Source organism: Acinonyx jubatus, chromosome C1 (assembly GCF_027475565.1).
Source record: "Acinonyx jubatus isolate Ajub_Pintada_27869175 chromosome C1, VMU_Ajub_asm_v1.0, whole genome shotgun sequence".
Taxonomy (NCBI): Eukaryota; Metazoa; Chordata; class Mammalia; order Carnivora; family Felidae; genus Acinonyx; species Acinonyx jubatus.
The window spans coordinates 115,166,604-115,182,692 of NC_069381.1; the positions used below are offsets into that span (position 1 = coordinate 115,166,604).

Genomic DNA, 16,089 nt, shown 5'->3' on the forward strand with positions numbered 1-16,089 from the left:
AGGCGAGCAAGGGCAAAGGGGCAGGGCGGAGGGTGGACATAGTCTTAAGGGTGGGGGAGAGGGAGGGTTCTACACCCCTTGGAATGGCGTCTGGGCCCACTGGGCAGGGTCCTAACCATTCTTGGGGAGGGTGGCCCAGTTCCCTACTGAGCCTCAGCTGGGGGCCCCCCCCGCTGCTTCCTGGGAGCTAAAGCTGGAGTGCCAAGGTGCTAGGGGTCACCAGGGCTCTGCTGGTTAAGGTGGGGAGGTGGATGTGAAGACTGTGACCGCCCCTCCTCCAGCTCAGGCCATTCCTGGCCTGGTGGCCACCTGCTGAGGGCTAGTTTACATCACCAAGTGCCAACCCTGGGGCTCCTTCCCTTTTAGCCTTTAAAAGACCTTTAACTGCTCCAAAGTAGAGGGTGGGGGCTGGGGATGGTAGAGGGCATTGCCCTGAAGGCTTTGGGGGAGGAAGGACCACCATCCCCTGGTAGGGCCCTGGTAGGTCTGCCTGTGTTCTCACTGCGGGGGGGGCGGGGGGTTGAGATCCAGCCAGAGACCTATGTGCTGCTCTCCATTAGGGGCGCCTTCAATCCTCCAACAGCCTTCTGCCCCTTAAATACCGGTGTCGTCCACATTTTCGAGACCTGGAAACTGAGACTCACAAACGGAGTGATTTACCCATTAGTGAGTGGTGGGTCCGCCTATGACCCCAGGCTCCAGACACGTTCCCAAAGTGGTTTTGGGAGCTTGCAGAAGAACACTGGCAGATGCTTATCTCTGTAATTTTTCAGTTACTCTTTATTTCCGGTATGTGATTATGATTGTTCTGTATGCAGCTCTGACACACTTTTCGAAACTAAGTTTAAAAAGTGAGTTGATTAAATAAATAGCATCCTCACTTACAGGCAGTTTATTTCAGTGGCAGAATTGTGGGATAAATGAGGGTGGTGAATGCTGTCCCCCCCGCTAGCATCTTGGTACGCCCTGCACCCAGCGTGTCACTGGGCACAGAGCGGGTGGCCGTGGGGGATGCAAGGGTGACTGCTGAGTAATGGAGCCCAAGGGACCCTCCCTGTGAGGTGGGGGTGGGGAGTCAGAACACACATGACCGAAATGCAGTGCAGATGACAGCTGGCTCCCAAGTGTCCTGCCTCCACCCCGTTGTTGTGTGTGTGTTTAATTTCAGATCGATTGAGGACTACAGAGAAGAAGAGAACACATACTCGTGTGCCCAACACAGTTTGCAACCTTGCCAAATTTGCTCCTGATTGTCCCTCTTTCTAATGCTGTTGCCTTTCTTCCCTCCTCAGAAGCAAAACCACTTGTGAAATTGACGTTGGTTTGAAATGTTGGTGTTGGTTTGAATGTCCACGCAGATTCTTAATTTTTTTACTGCCTTGCGTAGTTAGCTATCAAATTAATGGCATCATTTTTTGTGTCTTTTTTTTGTTAAAAAATTTTTTTAACGTTTATTTTTGAGAGGGAGGGAGACAGAACATGAACATGAACAGAGAACATGAACATGAGAGGGGCAGAGAGAGGGGGAGACACAGAATCCAAAGCAGGCTCCAGCCTCTGAGCTGTTAGCACAGAGCCTGACACAGGGCTCGAACTTACAAACTGGGAGATCAGACCTGAGCTGAAGTTGGACTCCCAACCAACTGAGCCACCCAGGTGCCCCATCACTTTCCGTGTCTTTAAACTTAATATTAAGTAGTTTCTTATGTGTCACCAGATACCTTTTTTAAAAAACTTGTTTATTTTTAAGTAATCTCTACACCCAACATGGGGCTTGAATTTATAACCCTGAGATTAAGAGTTGCATGCTCTACCCGCTAAACCAGCCAGGTGCCCTTACCATATACCTTTTTTGCTTACTATTATGACTCTGAGATTTCTCCATGTTGGTGTGTGTCACTAGAGTGCTCATTTTAAGGGCTGTGTGCACTTCCATTCTAAGTCAAATAATAGAATCAACGTATCTCTTTTCGTGGTGCTGGATAGATAGGTTGTTGACAGTTTCTCCCTGTAAGGAGCATACCACAGTGAGCAAGTTTTGTCTGTCTCCTGATATACATGAAGAGCTTCTTTAGGATATGCTTTTAGAATTGGATTTGCCTGACTGAAGGGTTTGTACATCTTTAATGAAACCTTGTTGCCAGACCCTTCTCCAAAATGCTTGTATCAGTGTAATACTTCCATCAGCAATGCCCACGAGTACCCATTCTCTACCTTGTAATCGGCACTTGATATCGTCCGACTGTAATTTTTGCCCCTCCGATGGACGGAAGATGGTATCTTACCTTACTTTGCGTCACCCTGCACACTTGTAGAGACCAGCATCTTTTCATGTGCATGTTGATCATTTTCTCTTGCCGGAGAGTGATCATTATGACCCAGTTTTCCAGGTCAGTCCCCACTTGTAGAGACCGTGTAATTATTAACAGCACCCTTGGCGTTTTCAAAAGTGTCTGGGTATAAATGTTATCATGGTTTTCCTATATAATATAAAGGGCATCATTTTTCCTTTGTGTATTTGTGTCTACTTTAAAAAAGATCCTTTCCCACCCCATAGTCATAAAATAATCTCATATTTTTTTCTAGAAATGTTAGGTTTTGCTCTTATTTTGGTTTTCATTAACTTAGAATTATTATATACGGTATGAGGTAGCCATGTATTTTTTCCATATGCATAACCAGTTATTCCACACTCTTAAAAAGTCTGTGTCTTTTTTCACTGTCATAGATCAGGTTTCCAAGTGTCTACAAGTCTATTTCTGGCTTTTTTATTCTTTTAGTCTGTTTGTTTCCATGCCAAATTACATGATTTTAGTGATTATAACCTTATATCTTCAGAGTATTTTATTTTATTATTATTTTTTATTTTATTTTTTAAATTTTATTTATTAATTTTTTTTTAACGTTTATTCATTTTTGAGAGACAGCGTGAGCAGCGGAGGGACAGAGAGAGAGACACAGAATCCGAAGCAGGCTCCAGGCTCTGAGCTGTCAGCACAGAGCCCGATGCGGGGCTCAAATCCACAAACTGTGAGATCATGACCTGAGCCAAAGTTGGATGCCCAACTGACTGAGCCACCCAGGCACCCCTATTTTTTTTTTTTTTTTTTAGAGAGAGAGAGAGAGAGAGAGAGAGCGAGCACAAGTGGGGGAGAGGGGCAGAGGGAGAGAGAGAGGATCTTAAGCATGCTCTGCACTCAGAGCAGAGTCTGACACGGGGCTCAATCCCACGACCCTGGGATCATGACCTGAGCTGAAATGGAGTCGGGTGCTCAATCGACTGAGCCACTCAGGTGCCCCCGGAGTATTTTAAATGGAGCGGTATTTTAAATGGAGTGTTTCAGGGAGACTAGTTTGTCATGAGGAAACAAATATCAGACCTCATGCAACAGTGTGGTCACATGTCCATTAGACTTTGAAGGTGCATCTTGGTTTAGCAGGTGTATACGATATTAGGGATTTGAGCCTTGAAGGGGAGGGTTTAGGTGTGTGGGAGAAGGTCATACAATAAGATGAATATAAAGAAATTCAGGAGGAAACATAAAGTGGACTCCTTGAATGTTAGAACCAGAAGGGACCTTTGAAGCCACTAGAGACTGTATGCAGTGGTTTGGCCAAGTGATCAGTCTTTGGAGTCTGGTAAGCCCAGGTTTGATCTTCACCAAGATTCTTAACATCTCTGGATCTTAATTTTAATTTCCTCATCTATAAAATGGGAGCAGTGATGGGTTTTCCTCATAGGACCGTTGGGGGGACCAAATCCAATAATGCATGTGACAGGCTTGGCCATGTCCTGGCATGTAGCCGTACAGAAACTGAATGATAGTTACTTATTATCCTATTTCCTTGATTCTAGGGACAACTTCTCTTTCTTTTGCCACATTTTACAATTTTGGAATTAGAACAGGCTTTTACAAAACTTCATTTCCTGTAGTGCTTGTTTTTCTTCCCAGGTTGTTTAGAATGTGGGAAACAGAATATTTTATAGACCAGGAATTGGGGCCAACATGCTGTATGCAGAATCCACCCTCCAAGGTGATTTGGTCATCCTAGGAATCCTCTCTCTTGTTGATCCTAGAGAGAAGAAGGAAGGGGAAAAAAAACCCCATCTTAACTTGGGATGGGGATATATACCGTGACATGCTGTAGCAAGCTGGTACCTCCCAGGAAAGAGAGAATCATGTAGAACTATAGATGTCCCCCGCCCAGTGAATGACACCCACGGGTAGGATGCGGTAGGATCTGGAAACATTTAGTGTCTGCTCCTGGCTGTGCCAATTGTGCCCAAGTCAGGGAACCTCTGCCCCCTCCTCTCAGTGGGGCCCACGACCCCAAGCTGCCCGAGTCACGGGCTGTCTGACCTGTGCTGAGATTCAGGTGAGTGAACACCTGAGCAGATGCTGCCACCACGGGAGCACTCAGCGACTCGGAGCTGCCAGTTATTGTCCCTCGAGGCACGCCTCTCCCCTCCTGCCAGCTTGCCTCAGTTTTGCTTGGGATCACTTTCTCATTCATCCCCTCCGCTCTAGAAATCCTGTGCACTCTTCAGAGTCCATCTTAAATGTCATCTCCTAGTCCAAACCTTTTGTCACCCTTCCCCCCCGTCACACCCTCATTCTCTGTGAGTATTGCTCAACTTTGGACCTCTGTTGTCTCTTAAGGAGATTTTCCAAATTCTGCCTTATATGACTACTTTTCCTACACGGTGTGATGTAGCCTGGAAGACTGCTAACCTTCGAGGGCAAGAGTGTGTCTTAGTTTTGCAAACCCTGTATGTAGTTCTGGCACAGAACAGCATCGCAAAGAGTATGAAATGACATTTAAGCACACACTTGCGGAATATCTACTGTGTGTCAAACAATATAGTAACCAGCGGAACAGATGTACTCTGTGCCCTCATGGAGCCTGCTTCCCTTGGCTCTCACTCATGCCCTGAAATGTTGCTGGCCAAGCAGAGAGGTACCCCTGTGCTCAGGTCAGTTCAGCTTTCATGACCTCGCTGATTGGTGTGTGAGACCACGGACAGTGGCCTTCTGATGGCGCTGCGTGAGAGCTGGGCTTGGGGAGGTCGGTCTGGCCCCAGCGTCGGCGTCCAGGCAGGCATGGGAGGGAGGTGCCCCGGAGTGTGTGTATGTGCAGGAGGAAGGGATAAGGACGGGAGATTGGAGAGGCGGTTGGGGAAGCACGTGGGTCAGACCTCGCAGCAGGTGGAAGAGGCTGTAGCCCCAGACCCAGGGCCCCACTTACTAGCTCTGAGCCCAGATTTCGCTGCCCCTTCTGTTCAGGCTCAAAACGGCCCTGCATGGGGCAGGAGAGGAGCCTCGGTTTGCTTGAGCTGGGGCTGTCCCGCAGAGCCTGTGGTCAGTGCTAATTGGGCCCCGGGGCACCTGTAAACCCCTAGTGATGACCGCTTGGGCCTCAGGCCTCATGCCAGAGCTGGCTACGTTTTCCGCTTTCCCTCGGAGAAGGTGGAGGACGCTGGAAAAACCAGTTAGGGTGTGTGAGGCTCCATTTTATGTTGCTGTTAAGGGAGTGTTGGCTCCAGAGCCCGGAAACGTATATTAAAAATCTGGCTCTTTCAGAAAGCTAGAAGCATTGGGTAGGTCAGCAAGTGGCATCTCCCGGACTGGTAAGTGGGCAGGACAAGAGTTTGGGGCTTGCGCCTCCCCCCTCTGATGCGAAGGGCACATCGTCCTGAGTGATAACTGGGGCTTAGTGCATCACTGTGTCCCTTGGTCCTGTCCCAGAGGCTGGTAAAATACCAAGTGGGCATTTCTGTGCTTGGCCGGCCTCGTTTCCAGGCCTGGTGGGAGCCGTGGGAAGGAGCCCCGTGGCACACAGCCCTGTGTCCGTCCTGCTCACTTCCGAGTCCCTGCGATTCACATGGTGTCGGGCAGTACTTGTTGTAGGCGAATATTTGGAAGCAATGATTTAATCTCATGTCCTTCGCCCATTCTGTTGTTCGTTGCAGGGAGGATGAACAACTTTGTGGCTGCTTTAACAAATTACTACAAACATGTTGGCTTAAAACAAAACAACAGAAGTTTATTCTCCCAGAGTTCTGGTGGCTGGAGGTGGGGAATCTGATGGGGCCGTGCTCCTTCCAGGGGCCTTAGGGGACAAGCCAGTCTTCGCACCTTCCGGCTGCCGGGGGCTCCAGGTGTTCCTAGGTCTCCAGTCTCTGTGCCTCTGCTGTCACATTGTCTCCTCTCTGTCTCCCCCGTGTGTCTCTTATAACGACACTTGTAATTAGATTTAGGGACCTCCGGATAATCTAGGAGTATCTCCTCATCTCAGTATCCTTAATTTAATTGCATCTGCAAAGACTCTTTTTCCAAATACAAGATAACATTCACAGGTTGTGGAGATGAGGGTATGGACAGGCCTTTGCTGGGAGGTGGCAGCATTCAACCCACCCCCAGGGCTCTTAGGGTTTTTCAAATCATGGCCGTTTTAGCTATTTTAAAGCTGCTAGCCGCTGGGTTTGTGCTGTTTGCAGTCAAGTTTCGTGTGTGTGTGTGTGTGTGTGTGTGTGTGTGTGTGTGTGTGTAAAGAGAGGGAGAGAGGGAGAGGTGGGTTTTAATATAGGTAGATTTCCATTTTCCCCAGTTTTAGTTTCAGAAAGTCCTTCCCTATTGAGTGTTAGCTAAGTATGATTTATGTTCACATAAAACCTTAAGACATTGGGGGCTCCTGGGTGGCTCCGTCAGTTGAGTGAGCGCCTAACTCTTGATTTCGGCTCAGGTCATGATCTTGTGGTTGTGGGACTGAGCCTCTCTGTTCTGAGCGTGGAGCCTGCTTAAGATTCTCTCCCTCTCTCCCCATTCGTATTCTCTCTAAAAAAAGTAAAATAAAAACCAACCTTAAGAAATTTACTGTTTAGTCCAGTGGTAACTTCTTTTGATATTTGCTGTGAGGTGAATACCTATAAAACCCAGAGAAATCCGAGTCAGGTCTGTAGTTTGGTGAATTGCATGTGCGTGGTCAGTTTCCTGGTTTTGCTAATGAACCGTATTTACCTGGATGCCACCACTGGGGAAAATGGGGGACAGGCACTCAGGATCCTTCTGTTCTACATTTGTAACTTCTTGTGGGTCTATCCTTATCTTAAAAAAAAAAAAAAATCAAACCACCAATCGGATTTACCAGTTCCAATCATCGAATCATTTATTCTCTGTTAATTTGTATAACATCCTTTATTAGTTGTGAAATATATTAGGGTGTTTTAGAGTTGTGGTTACGCTTATTTACTTTGGGAAAAATTGACATCATTTGATACATGGTCTTCCTGTCAACGAATATGGCATGTCCTATTTATTCAGACTGTATATTATTTCCTAATAAAACGTGTATAGTTTCCTTCAGGTTATTCGTAGATGCGATTCATAGATTCAAGTTCTCTCTGTTACTGTGGATGAGTCTTTTCTCCACGTATGTTCTTTAACCAGCTTGTGCTGGTTGGAATCCCCACACCCTTTAAATACATGAAATTCTTTTAACTTGGGAAAATGCTTTTCATTCTGCAATTAAAGACAATGTTTAACAGGCTTTTACTCGTTCCTTTAACCTGCTCTCGGGAACGGTATGGTCAGTTATTTACTGTAATGTGGATTTGGGTGAGTGGTTATGTTCTCCATCCAAGTGAATTGGTGGGGGGGGGCGTCCTTTATGAAGAAATGTTAAGTTCCGTAAATTTAATGTTAACTCCATTTTGTTGAATTCTGTTTCTTTGAAAATTGTGGAAGTGCTGTGTCTTGGGGTACACATGGTGTGCTACTTGGGGTGCTCTAGGTGCAACCAGGCTGAATGGACAAGCTGGGGTGTGCAGTCCAGAGAGTCCATCTAAGTTGGCCTCTGCTTTGTCGCCTGGGGCCATAAGGCCTGTGTGGCCACTCAGGAGGTCAAGAAGGCCTCTATCTGGGTGAACCCCAGATTTGAAAGCACTCAGAAATGGAAAATGTATTGTTAACCCCCCTCTAGGTCAGTCTTATGAAATCAGGCTGCTAGAGAATCGGAAGCTGGGAGACTTTCAAGATCTGAACACGAAATATGTCAAGGCAAGGCTGTGGGGCCGCCCTCCCTCCCCAGGGGTTGGTTGGGGTCTGGGAACCTGGGCTTGCTGAGGATGGGGCTCAGGAGTGGCTGGGAGGTGTGGGGAAAGCTCCAGAGTGGGAATGGGTTCCTGTTCCCTGGAGCGTGTTGTCTCAGGGGCCAGGGGCAAGCCGGTGGCACTGAGGACCAGAGGGGCCTGGGCTGATCAAACGGGCTCTGGGTTGGGCAGACTCAGGTTGGAGCCAGGCTTTGCCACTTACTGAACTTCCCTGAGCTGTCGTTAGCTCATCTGCACAAAAAGGTATATATGCACGTGAAGCACTTAGTAATCCTGGGAAAAGGGGTCGCCATCATTTTCACTGTGTTATTGGGGTTCTGAGCGGGGAGAAGCACGCAGAGCTTGCGAGCAGGGAAGGGAGGCTCCAGCAGGAGGGGCCTTGGTCTTGAAGGGTAGGAGGTTTGCCCTGGTAGGTGCTTCCTCTTAGGTCCTTGTTGGCCTCACACCTGGCTGTCCCCTCCCGGCCTCCCCTCCTCCAGAGCATTATCCGAGTGGTTTTCCACGACCGCCGGCTGCAGTACACGGAGCACCAGCAGCTGGAAGGATGGCGGTGGAGCAGGCCCGGGGACCGGATCCTGGACATCGGTGAGTCCCTTGGGCTAGGAGGGGCCCAAGGCACTCCAGGCATATTGGGGTTCTTCCTGGATGCTATCGGACTCATGCCTGTGGGGGGACACTTTAGTGCACTATTGCCTTGGGCAGAATGCTATGGGAGCTGGCACAGGTGACTGTGTCCTCAGGCCTGCCCTCGGGGACTTCCCCTTTCAGTGGCATGAGAAGGCCTGTTGTCGGGGATTGCCCGGAGGCTTTGCAGAGGGTCCTGCCTTAAAGGATCGTGATCTGTGATGGAGGGAAGCTTGGGCATCACGGAGACGGGCAGCAGAAACTGAATTTTGGAGTCTTAGGCACGGATCCCGGGGTCTTTTATCTATAACCCTGGCAGCCATTTGGGTTTTGGAATTTAGAACTTAGAATGACACCAGGGTGCGTAGACCCCCAAGCTGCACGGAATGCCTCCAACAGGCAATCAAGCACACTGATATTTCTGCAGCAGAATAGAATGACTGGTCACACGAAATGGGACAAAGACTCTAAATAGCTTCGTGGCACTTCAAGTCGGGCTTTCTGCCAAATGGGTCACGCAAAACGTACTTTTCAGAACTTTTGGCATTTCAAATGGTGGTTAAGGCATTTGGACCTGTAATGAGAGTCCTTCCCTAAATACTTGGGAGTGGCTGACACTTGCACTTTTGTGTATGTGTATGTGTGTGCAGATATTCCACTGTCTGTTGGTATCTTGGACCCCAGGGCCAGCCCGACCCAGCTGAACGCTGTCGAGTTTCTGTGGGAGCCTTCGAAGAGAGCCTCTGCATTCATTCAGGTAGGCGGGGGAGTGGTTATCCTCTGGGGAAGCCAGGAGTCTCGGGGCCCACGTGTAGTTCCTCAGAACAGTCCACCTGCAGGGCCCTGCTGGGCTCCTGTTCTCTTTTGCAGGGACATACCCCGAAGGGGGGGGGGGGTGCAGGAGTGTTGCCCGTGCACAGAGCTAGCTGGTCCTTGGGGCTGGAAAAGGACTTGGCATGTTGTAGAATCCTGGGTGGGGTTTGCTTATCAATATATAAGCTTGCTACAAAATAAGCATGTCTTGGCGTACAGAATATGAAATAAGATTTTTTTCCATGATAGTTTCTAAGATTAAATTATTTAGTGGTCAAGCACCTGGTATGCATTCAAGGGCATGGCAGGGCCGCTGTGCTTCTAGGCTGGCACAGGCTGTCTCACTCACTATATGTCCCTTTCTGAGCCTCTTTGTTTTTCCACCTGTCTTACAAATCGGACAACGAGCATAAAGTCATTACTGCAGTACCTGGTCCATAGTAATTGCTCAGTAAAAGTTGTGACTTTTTTTAAAAACATAATTACAATATTCTTACTTTATTTAATTTATTTTTTTAATGTTTTTTTATTTGGAGAGAGAGAGAGAGTGTGCATGCATGCAGCAGAAGGGCAGAGAGAGGGAGAAAGGGGGCTCCATCCCATGAACCATGAGATCATGACCTGAGCCGAAACCCAGTTGGTTGCTTAACTGACTGAGCCACCCAGGCACCCCTCTTACTGTATTTTAAAGTCACTATTACAATAGTGTTGTATTGCCACAGTAATACATTATTATAGTATTATAGTGTTAAAATAATAAATATACATTGAGTGTGGTAGGTACTTAGCAGAAACACAGAGATGGTTCCAGCCCCCTGGTCATGCTTCTGGCCTGGCCCCAGGAACCTGGACACCAGGGCCACTGGGGGCTTAGCTGTGGTTCCACCTGCTCTGCAGTCTGTGGGGTCTGCCTGGGGAGAGAAGTGAGGGTGGGGCTACTGGGGTCCATGGGCCTGAGCAATGGCAAGGACTTCGCTGGTCAGGCAGGGCCCCCGAGGTCAAGGGACAAAGGTGGGAGGGCATGTCCTTTATAAAGCGGGACGGAGGGCCATTGGCCTGGGGAGAGCGGGGAGGCTGACACAGATCTGCACCTGACTAGGCAGGATGGAAACCTTCATTTGGCCAGGGGCACTTGCGGAGCCCAGGGCCGGTCCCTCTTCTTGCTTCTTGCCCACGTTTCCCCTTCCAGGTGCACTGTATCAGCACAGAATTCACCCCGAGGAAGCACGGGGGTGAGAAGGGGGTGCCTTTCCGAGTGCAGATTGACACATTTAAGCAGAACGACAATGGGGAATACACAGAGCACTTGCACTCGGCCAGCTGCCAGATCAAGGTGTTCAAGGTAGGACATCCTTGCCACGTTCCGCCCGGGGTCACACGTGCCCACGGGTCCCTGCCTGCGCTGGACAGTGACACCAGCACGTTGACCTCTGCAGTCCCCCTGGAGGCCCAGCAGGGGGCTCGGCGTCCTTGTAGCCCAGGGCTCCCTCCTGGATTCCTGAAGAGCACGAGCAGTATGTCTTGGGGTGACGGGCCTGGCCGCTGTGGGCGTCCTTCTGCGTGTGGCACCTTCTGTCTCCCGTCACCACAGATGGCCGTGCCCAGCTCTACTTTGTAAGAATGTCTGGACTTGAACGTTTTTAGGTTTTTGTTTTCCTCCCATGCACTTTGTAGCTGGCCACAGATTCCGTAGTTCGATTCTCCTTAAACTCAAGCCAGGAGGCCCCTTGCAGGAATCCTGGCCACAGATGTTCTTACCGAGGGCCCGAGGCCATGTCGCTGTCTGCAGTGGCCTCCTGTCAGAGAAAGAAATGTTTTTGGAGGTACCTCCTCCCTTGTCCTTCCTTGCTCACCCCCTGCAGTTGCCCGTTACTACTTTTCATCTCCTTGGTCTGGACCGATGCTTCCCAACGATGATTCGTGGCCGGTGACGCAGCTGAAGGTCCTGTGTGGCCTGGGGAGATGCAGGGTCACGACGGAGCCTGTGGCACCCCCAGGGGCGAGGGCGGGCGGGCCGTGTGGATTGGGACACCTTGGTCAGTTAGCGGTGCCGCGGTAGCACCCTTCGCAACCCTGCTTCAGGATCGGGACTCCTTGAAATCAAACCCACTCTTCCGGTTGCCTATTGCTGCTGTAACAAAATACCGTACGTTTAGGGGCTTAAAGCCACACACATTCACGATCTCCCAATGCTGGAGGCCCGAAGTCTGAAAGGGTCTCCCTGGGCTCAATTCCTTTCCGGAGGCTCCAAGGGAGGAGAAATCCCTTTCCGTACCTTTTCCAGCTTCTAGAGGTCTCTGCCTTCCTTGGCCTGTGACTTGTCCACCTGTCTTCAGAGCGAGCGAGAGTGGCCGGGCCCTTCTCGCCACACCTCTCCAACCTCCTCTCCTCCCTTCCTTGCCCACTTATGCGGCCCTGTGGTTACATTGGACCCCCCGGGATGATATAGGATAACCTTCCTGTTTGCATCTCACACTGCTAGCTCTGTTAACTCCACATGCAGCCTTACCCCTTTTGCCACATAAGGCGACAGCCTGTCGGCTCTGGGGATCAGGACGTGGCCGTCTCTGGAGAACAGGCTTCTCCTGACCTTGTCCACTGGTGCACCGGGTGCCACGGCCTCTGGTCTTATTGCCTGCTCTAGGATCTCACAGTTCTGGGTCCGGTGGACAGCTCCACAGCTGTGCTGCTGGAGGTCTTTGCCTGTCCCCAGTCATCCCTCTGTCCTTGTCATATACAGACCACATTTGTGGTCCTTCTAGCCGTACTTGTCCTCAGGTCCTGTGGCATCCAGTGGAGTTCCTAGGGATCAGAGGCTGTGCTGGGCAGCAGGAGAGAAGGGACAGTGTCTGCCCCCCTGGAGCGCCTAGGCCTCCCTATGCCCCCTACCAGCTCCCCTTTCTACACCTTGAGACAGAAGCTCAGTGGCGAGGGCTCTGCCCACCACACTCCTGGACCATACACCGGCTATTATTGAGGAATTGGTCTGGAAGCTTCTTTGAATGACTCAAGAAAGGTCTTGGCATCTCCTGCAGGGGTGTAGGGGCCCCTGTCCCCTGAAACTGGCTTCTCAGAATGCCTGAGGAGGTGTGGCCACCCCATGCATCCAGCCCCATCACAGAAGCAGTTCAAGCAGGTGTGCGCAAGCACCGGGCGGAGCCTTGCCAACCTGTCCGTCATTCTTCCACCCCTACTCACCCCTATCACTGGGAAGCCTCCTGCTTGTTGGAGCCATGCCCCGAGGCTCTGGGTACATCACGGCCTCTGAAGAGACAGGCAGGACCCCTCTCTGTCCAGCTACCTCCCCCAGGCCTCGCTGGGCCGAGTGCCAGCCCCACACGCAGGCTCGCCCATGTCTACTGAGTGGAGAATCCCTCCTGTTAGGGACAGGAGCGGGAGGCAGACGAAGCGGGGTATGGGTCCCGCAGGCCCAGCTCTTTCTCTGAACACCGGATCTGTCGTTCCTGTCCCCAGGTGACCGACTCCCTGCAAACCCATTTCCATCTAACATGGGTATCACATCCCCCCTGAGGGCTGTTTCCTAAAATGCCCTTGAGCTGGGAGCCAAAAGCTATAGCCTGAGGAAGGTGCATAGAGAGTCTGTGAAGGTGCCATTGAGCTTGGGAGCGGGTGGATTTCGCTTCACGCCAGGCACAGTCCACTGTGTATGCAGTGAGACTGCTCTGTTCTGGGGCTGCTTGGAGTCTTGATGTCTGAAGCCACCAACCAGGCTGTGAATGTCCAGAGCACCCCCGCGGGCAGGGCCGCTGTGGCCGGCCTGGTGGTGGTACACACCCGGGCGCGCTCTCTTGGACTCTTCACCTGGTCGACACTTAGTTCTGCTTCAGTTTTTTGTTTTGTTTTTTTTTAAGACCCCAAACAGCCAAACAGGTTCCTCTTCATTTTAGACAAGTGACTTGAGCCTCAGTTTCCTTACCTGTAAATGAAAGAACTGATGGAGCTTGTGAGGCCTGGGCCCCTCTGTAAGTCGCTCACGGGTGCTTGGCGCCCAGGTGAGGCTCTGTCAGGATGGGGGTGTCACCCTGTGTGGGTGGGGCGTGGGAGTGGGGAGCTGCAGCATAGTCCCAGGAGCTGGGGGTCAGGAGGCCTTCACGAGTGTCCAGGGGCTCCTAGCCTGCAGGTGCGGACCACACTTCCCGCACCGGTAACCCAGGGAGTGCAGTGGGATCTGCCGTGGCTCCTAAGGGTTTGTCCACGGGCCAGTGGCATTGACCTTCCCCGTGAGCAGCCAAGTGGCAGGACCCTGGCAGGCTGTGAGTTCCCTTGGGTGGGGAAGCGCAAGGGCTCCAGGAAGAGGACTGCGTGCTTGCTGCCCGGGAGGTGAGGGAGACGCTGTCCTGTGCAGAGATCCTGCCTGGGCTTCTGGGCCCCGGGTGAGGTGGGTCGTGTGCAGGCCTTGGGGACTGTCGCTCAGCCCTGACAGCTGACAGCTCCCCCTGCCCACTTTGGGCTACTTGGACCTCTGTGCTCTGCACTTGCAGCCAAAGGGAGCTGACCGGAAACAGAAGACCGACCGGGAAAAGATGGAGAAGAGAACTGCCCAAGAGAAGGAGAAGTACCAGCCGTCCTACGAGACCACCATTCTCACAGAGGTGAGCTGGCCGGGTGCCCGGTGCGGGGCCCAGGCCCTTCTGCCGGGAGCAGGACGATGGCACTGTTGGTCTAGATTCTCGGGAAATTGCCCACCTCGAAGGGATGCTTCTTTTGAAAGTGCCCATTAGATTGTGGTAGGTTCCCGGGTCCAGAGCTGTGTCCATGCGATAAGGCCGGGTGGCCAGAAATAGCTTCCAGCTCTGGGCTGCCATTTGCATTTTCCAGAATCGGGTTGCTATTATTTTTTTGATCGGTAAAGGCCCTAAATCTGAAAGGTAGAAGAGAGTGTATGTACCTCAGAAAATACCTCTCCCAAAGGTGCCCTAGCCTTGAGCTTTCCCCAAGGGCAGCTGGTGTCTCTGGGTCTACCTGTGTCTGGCCCAGCTTTCTCTGCAAAGGAAGCCAGCTCACACACATATGCTCCACACCTGCTTGTTTTGCACCAACAGCACGCACAGACATGCTGTTCTGTAACTGTATTTAATAGCCTATGGGAGTCTGTTCCCCATCTGTTCACAAAGAGCATTCTAGTACTTTATCCAGTGGCGTGGCTTCCGTTGTGTAGCTGGATGGCCTACTGGAGGACATCGGGTTCTTTCCAGGCTCTGGCTATTTGAGACAGGGAGCATTGGATGGCCCCGTGCACGTGAGGTTCTGCATGTGGTAGAAAGACCCGCGGGCTTCCTTTCTCAGCGGGCTTGCTGCTTGGTGGTTTGGACAGGTGTTGGAATGGGTTTCCTCCTAACCCTGACACCCGCTGCAGCCATTCTCTGTCCAGGGTACGTCTGAGACCCTCGCTGTCACAGGCTCTCCTTCCTCCTGTCACAGGTCACCGCTGGTGCCACCTCTTCCTGGGTGGGCTCTGTTGTTTGTTTAAACAGCTGTTCTACACTGTGTTCTGTAATCAGTACAGCCAGTGGGTGTCTGTTCACCGAATAACTTGAAAGGCCCTCCACACACGCATGAGGCCCAGCGCCGGCCATGGTGGGGTTAAGGCGATGTCAAGGGTGAGGCCCGGCTACGGAGCATCTAAGAGAACTGTGGCCGGTCCTGGTCCTGGCTGATGGGGTGTGTGTGTGAGCATGTGTATTCAGCCATAGGCAGAAGGCTGTCTGCAACAAGGTAGTCTGGAAGCTAATTTGGCGGCACAGGCCGATACGTACTGGTGTTTCATCTAACTCGGGATACAGTGGCCAGTGAGCCCTGGGGCAGGAAGAGCCTGCCTTACTCTCGGCAGCAAAGCAGTGCAAGGCCCTGCATTTAGGAATTGGGGCTCAGACCGGTGGGTTCTCCCCAGGCCTCGATCCCTTCCCCTGTGGGTGATGCCATCTGGGGTTGGCCTCCATGCTCCCACTGCCCTGCATCTACAGACACCTCTTCCTTCCCGGCTGAACCTCAACCTCTCTGCTCCGGGCTATCTCCTGACTTCCCCAGGGGAGGAGAGGTCTGGGGGTGCTTCAGAAACCCCCTAAGCCCTTGTCAGAGCGGTGTGGTTGGTCAAAACCCCCACCTGGCCTGTGACCTTGTGAGGTGACAGTTTGTCGGCTTTCCTCCTTGGCTCCCGGATTTAGCACCAACAAATTCCAACCCACGCTCACCACAGAGTTAAATATTTGCCAACCTGTGGTTCGGCGGCTGATAGTAAATCTTCAGGAACGCTTCAAATTGGCCCTCTCCAAAGAGGTGTCCTCACTGGGAAGGGAAGAAGTGAATACTGGGTCTGCTGGCTGCCCCAACAGGCAAAACCTGTATGTCTGTGCTTTCTCTGGGCGATTCTCACATACGTTCATTTTTGGCTTCTGCACAAGAAGTTCCTCGGAGGCCGAGGATCACATCTTCCGTGTGGCTTGTCTCCCTGAGCTCCTAGCAGGACACCTGACCCACACTAAGCACGCACAGAATGATGGTGAAGGGGGGCTGCCCCCGGA

The 16,089-nt window shown here is 51.4% G+C and overlaps 1 protein-coding gene across 5 annotated transcripts in view; it reads left to right on the forward strand.

Moving 5' to 3' along the window:
* Window positions 1-16,089, forward strand: part of TFCP2L1 (transcription factor CP2 like 1) — a 61,693-nt gene that overhangs the window by 23,897 nt on the left and 21,707 nt on the right. For 4 of the 5 annotated variants that reach the window (XM_027056006.2, XM_027056007.2, XM_053214883.1 and 1 more), the window contains 5 exons: window positions 7,981-8,057; window positions 8,590-8,695; window positions 9,385-9,491; window positions 10,737-10,889; window positions 14,050-14,160. In XM_027056006.2, the coding sequence (XP_026911807.1) occupies window positions 7,981-8,057; window positions 8,590-8,695; window positions 9,385-9,491; window positions 10,737-10,889; window positions 14,050-14,160 (554 nt within the window). Of the gene's footprint in view, window positions 1-7,980; window positions 8,058-8,589; window positions 8,696-9,384; window positions 9,492-10,736; window positions 10,890-14,049; window positions 14,161-16,089 lie in introns of those variants that run through there. The other variant, XM_053214885.1, reaches the window with a different exon arrangement.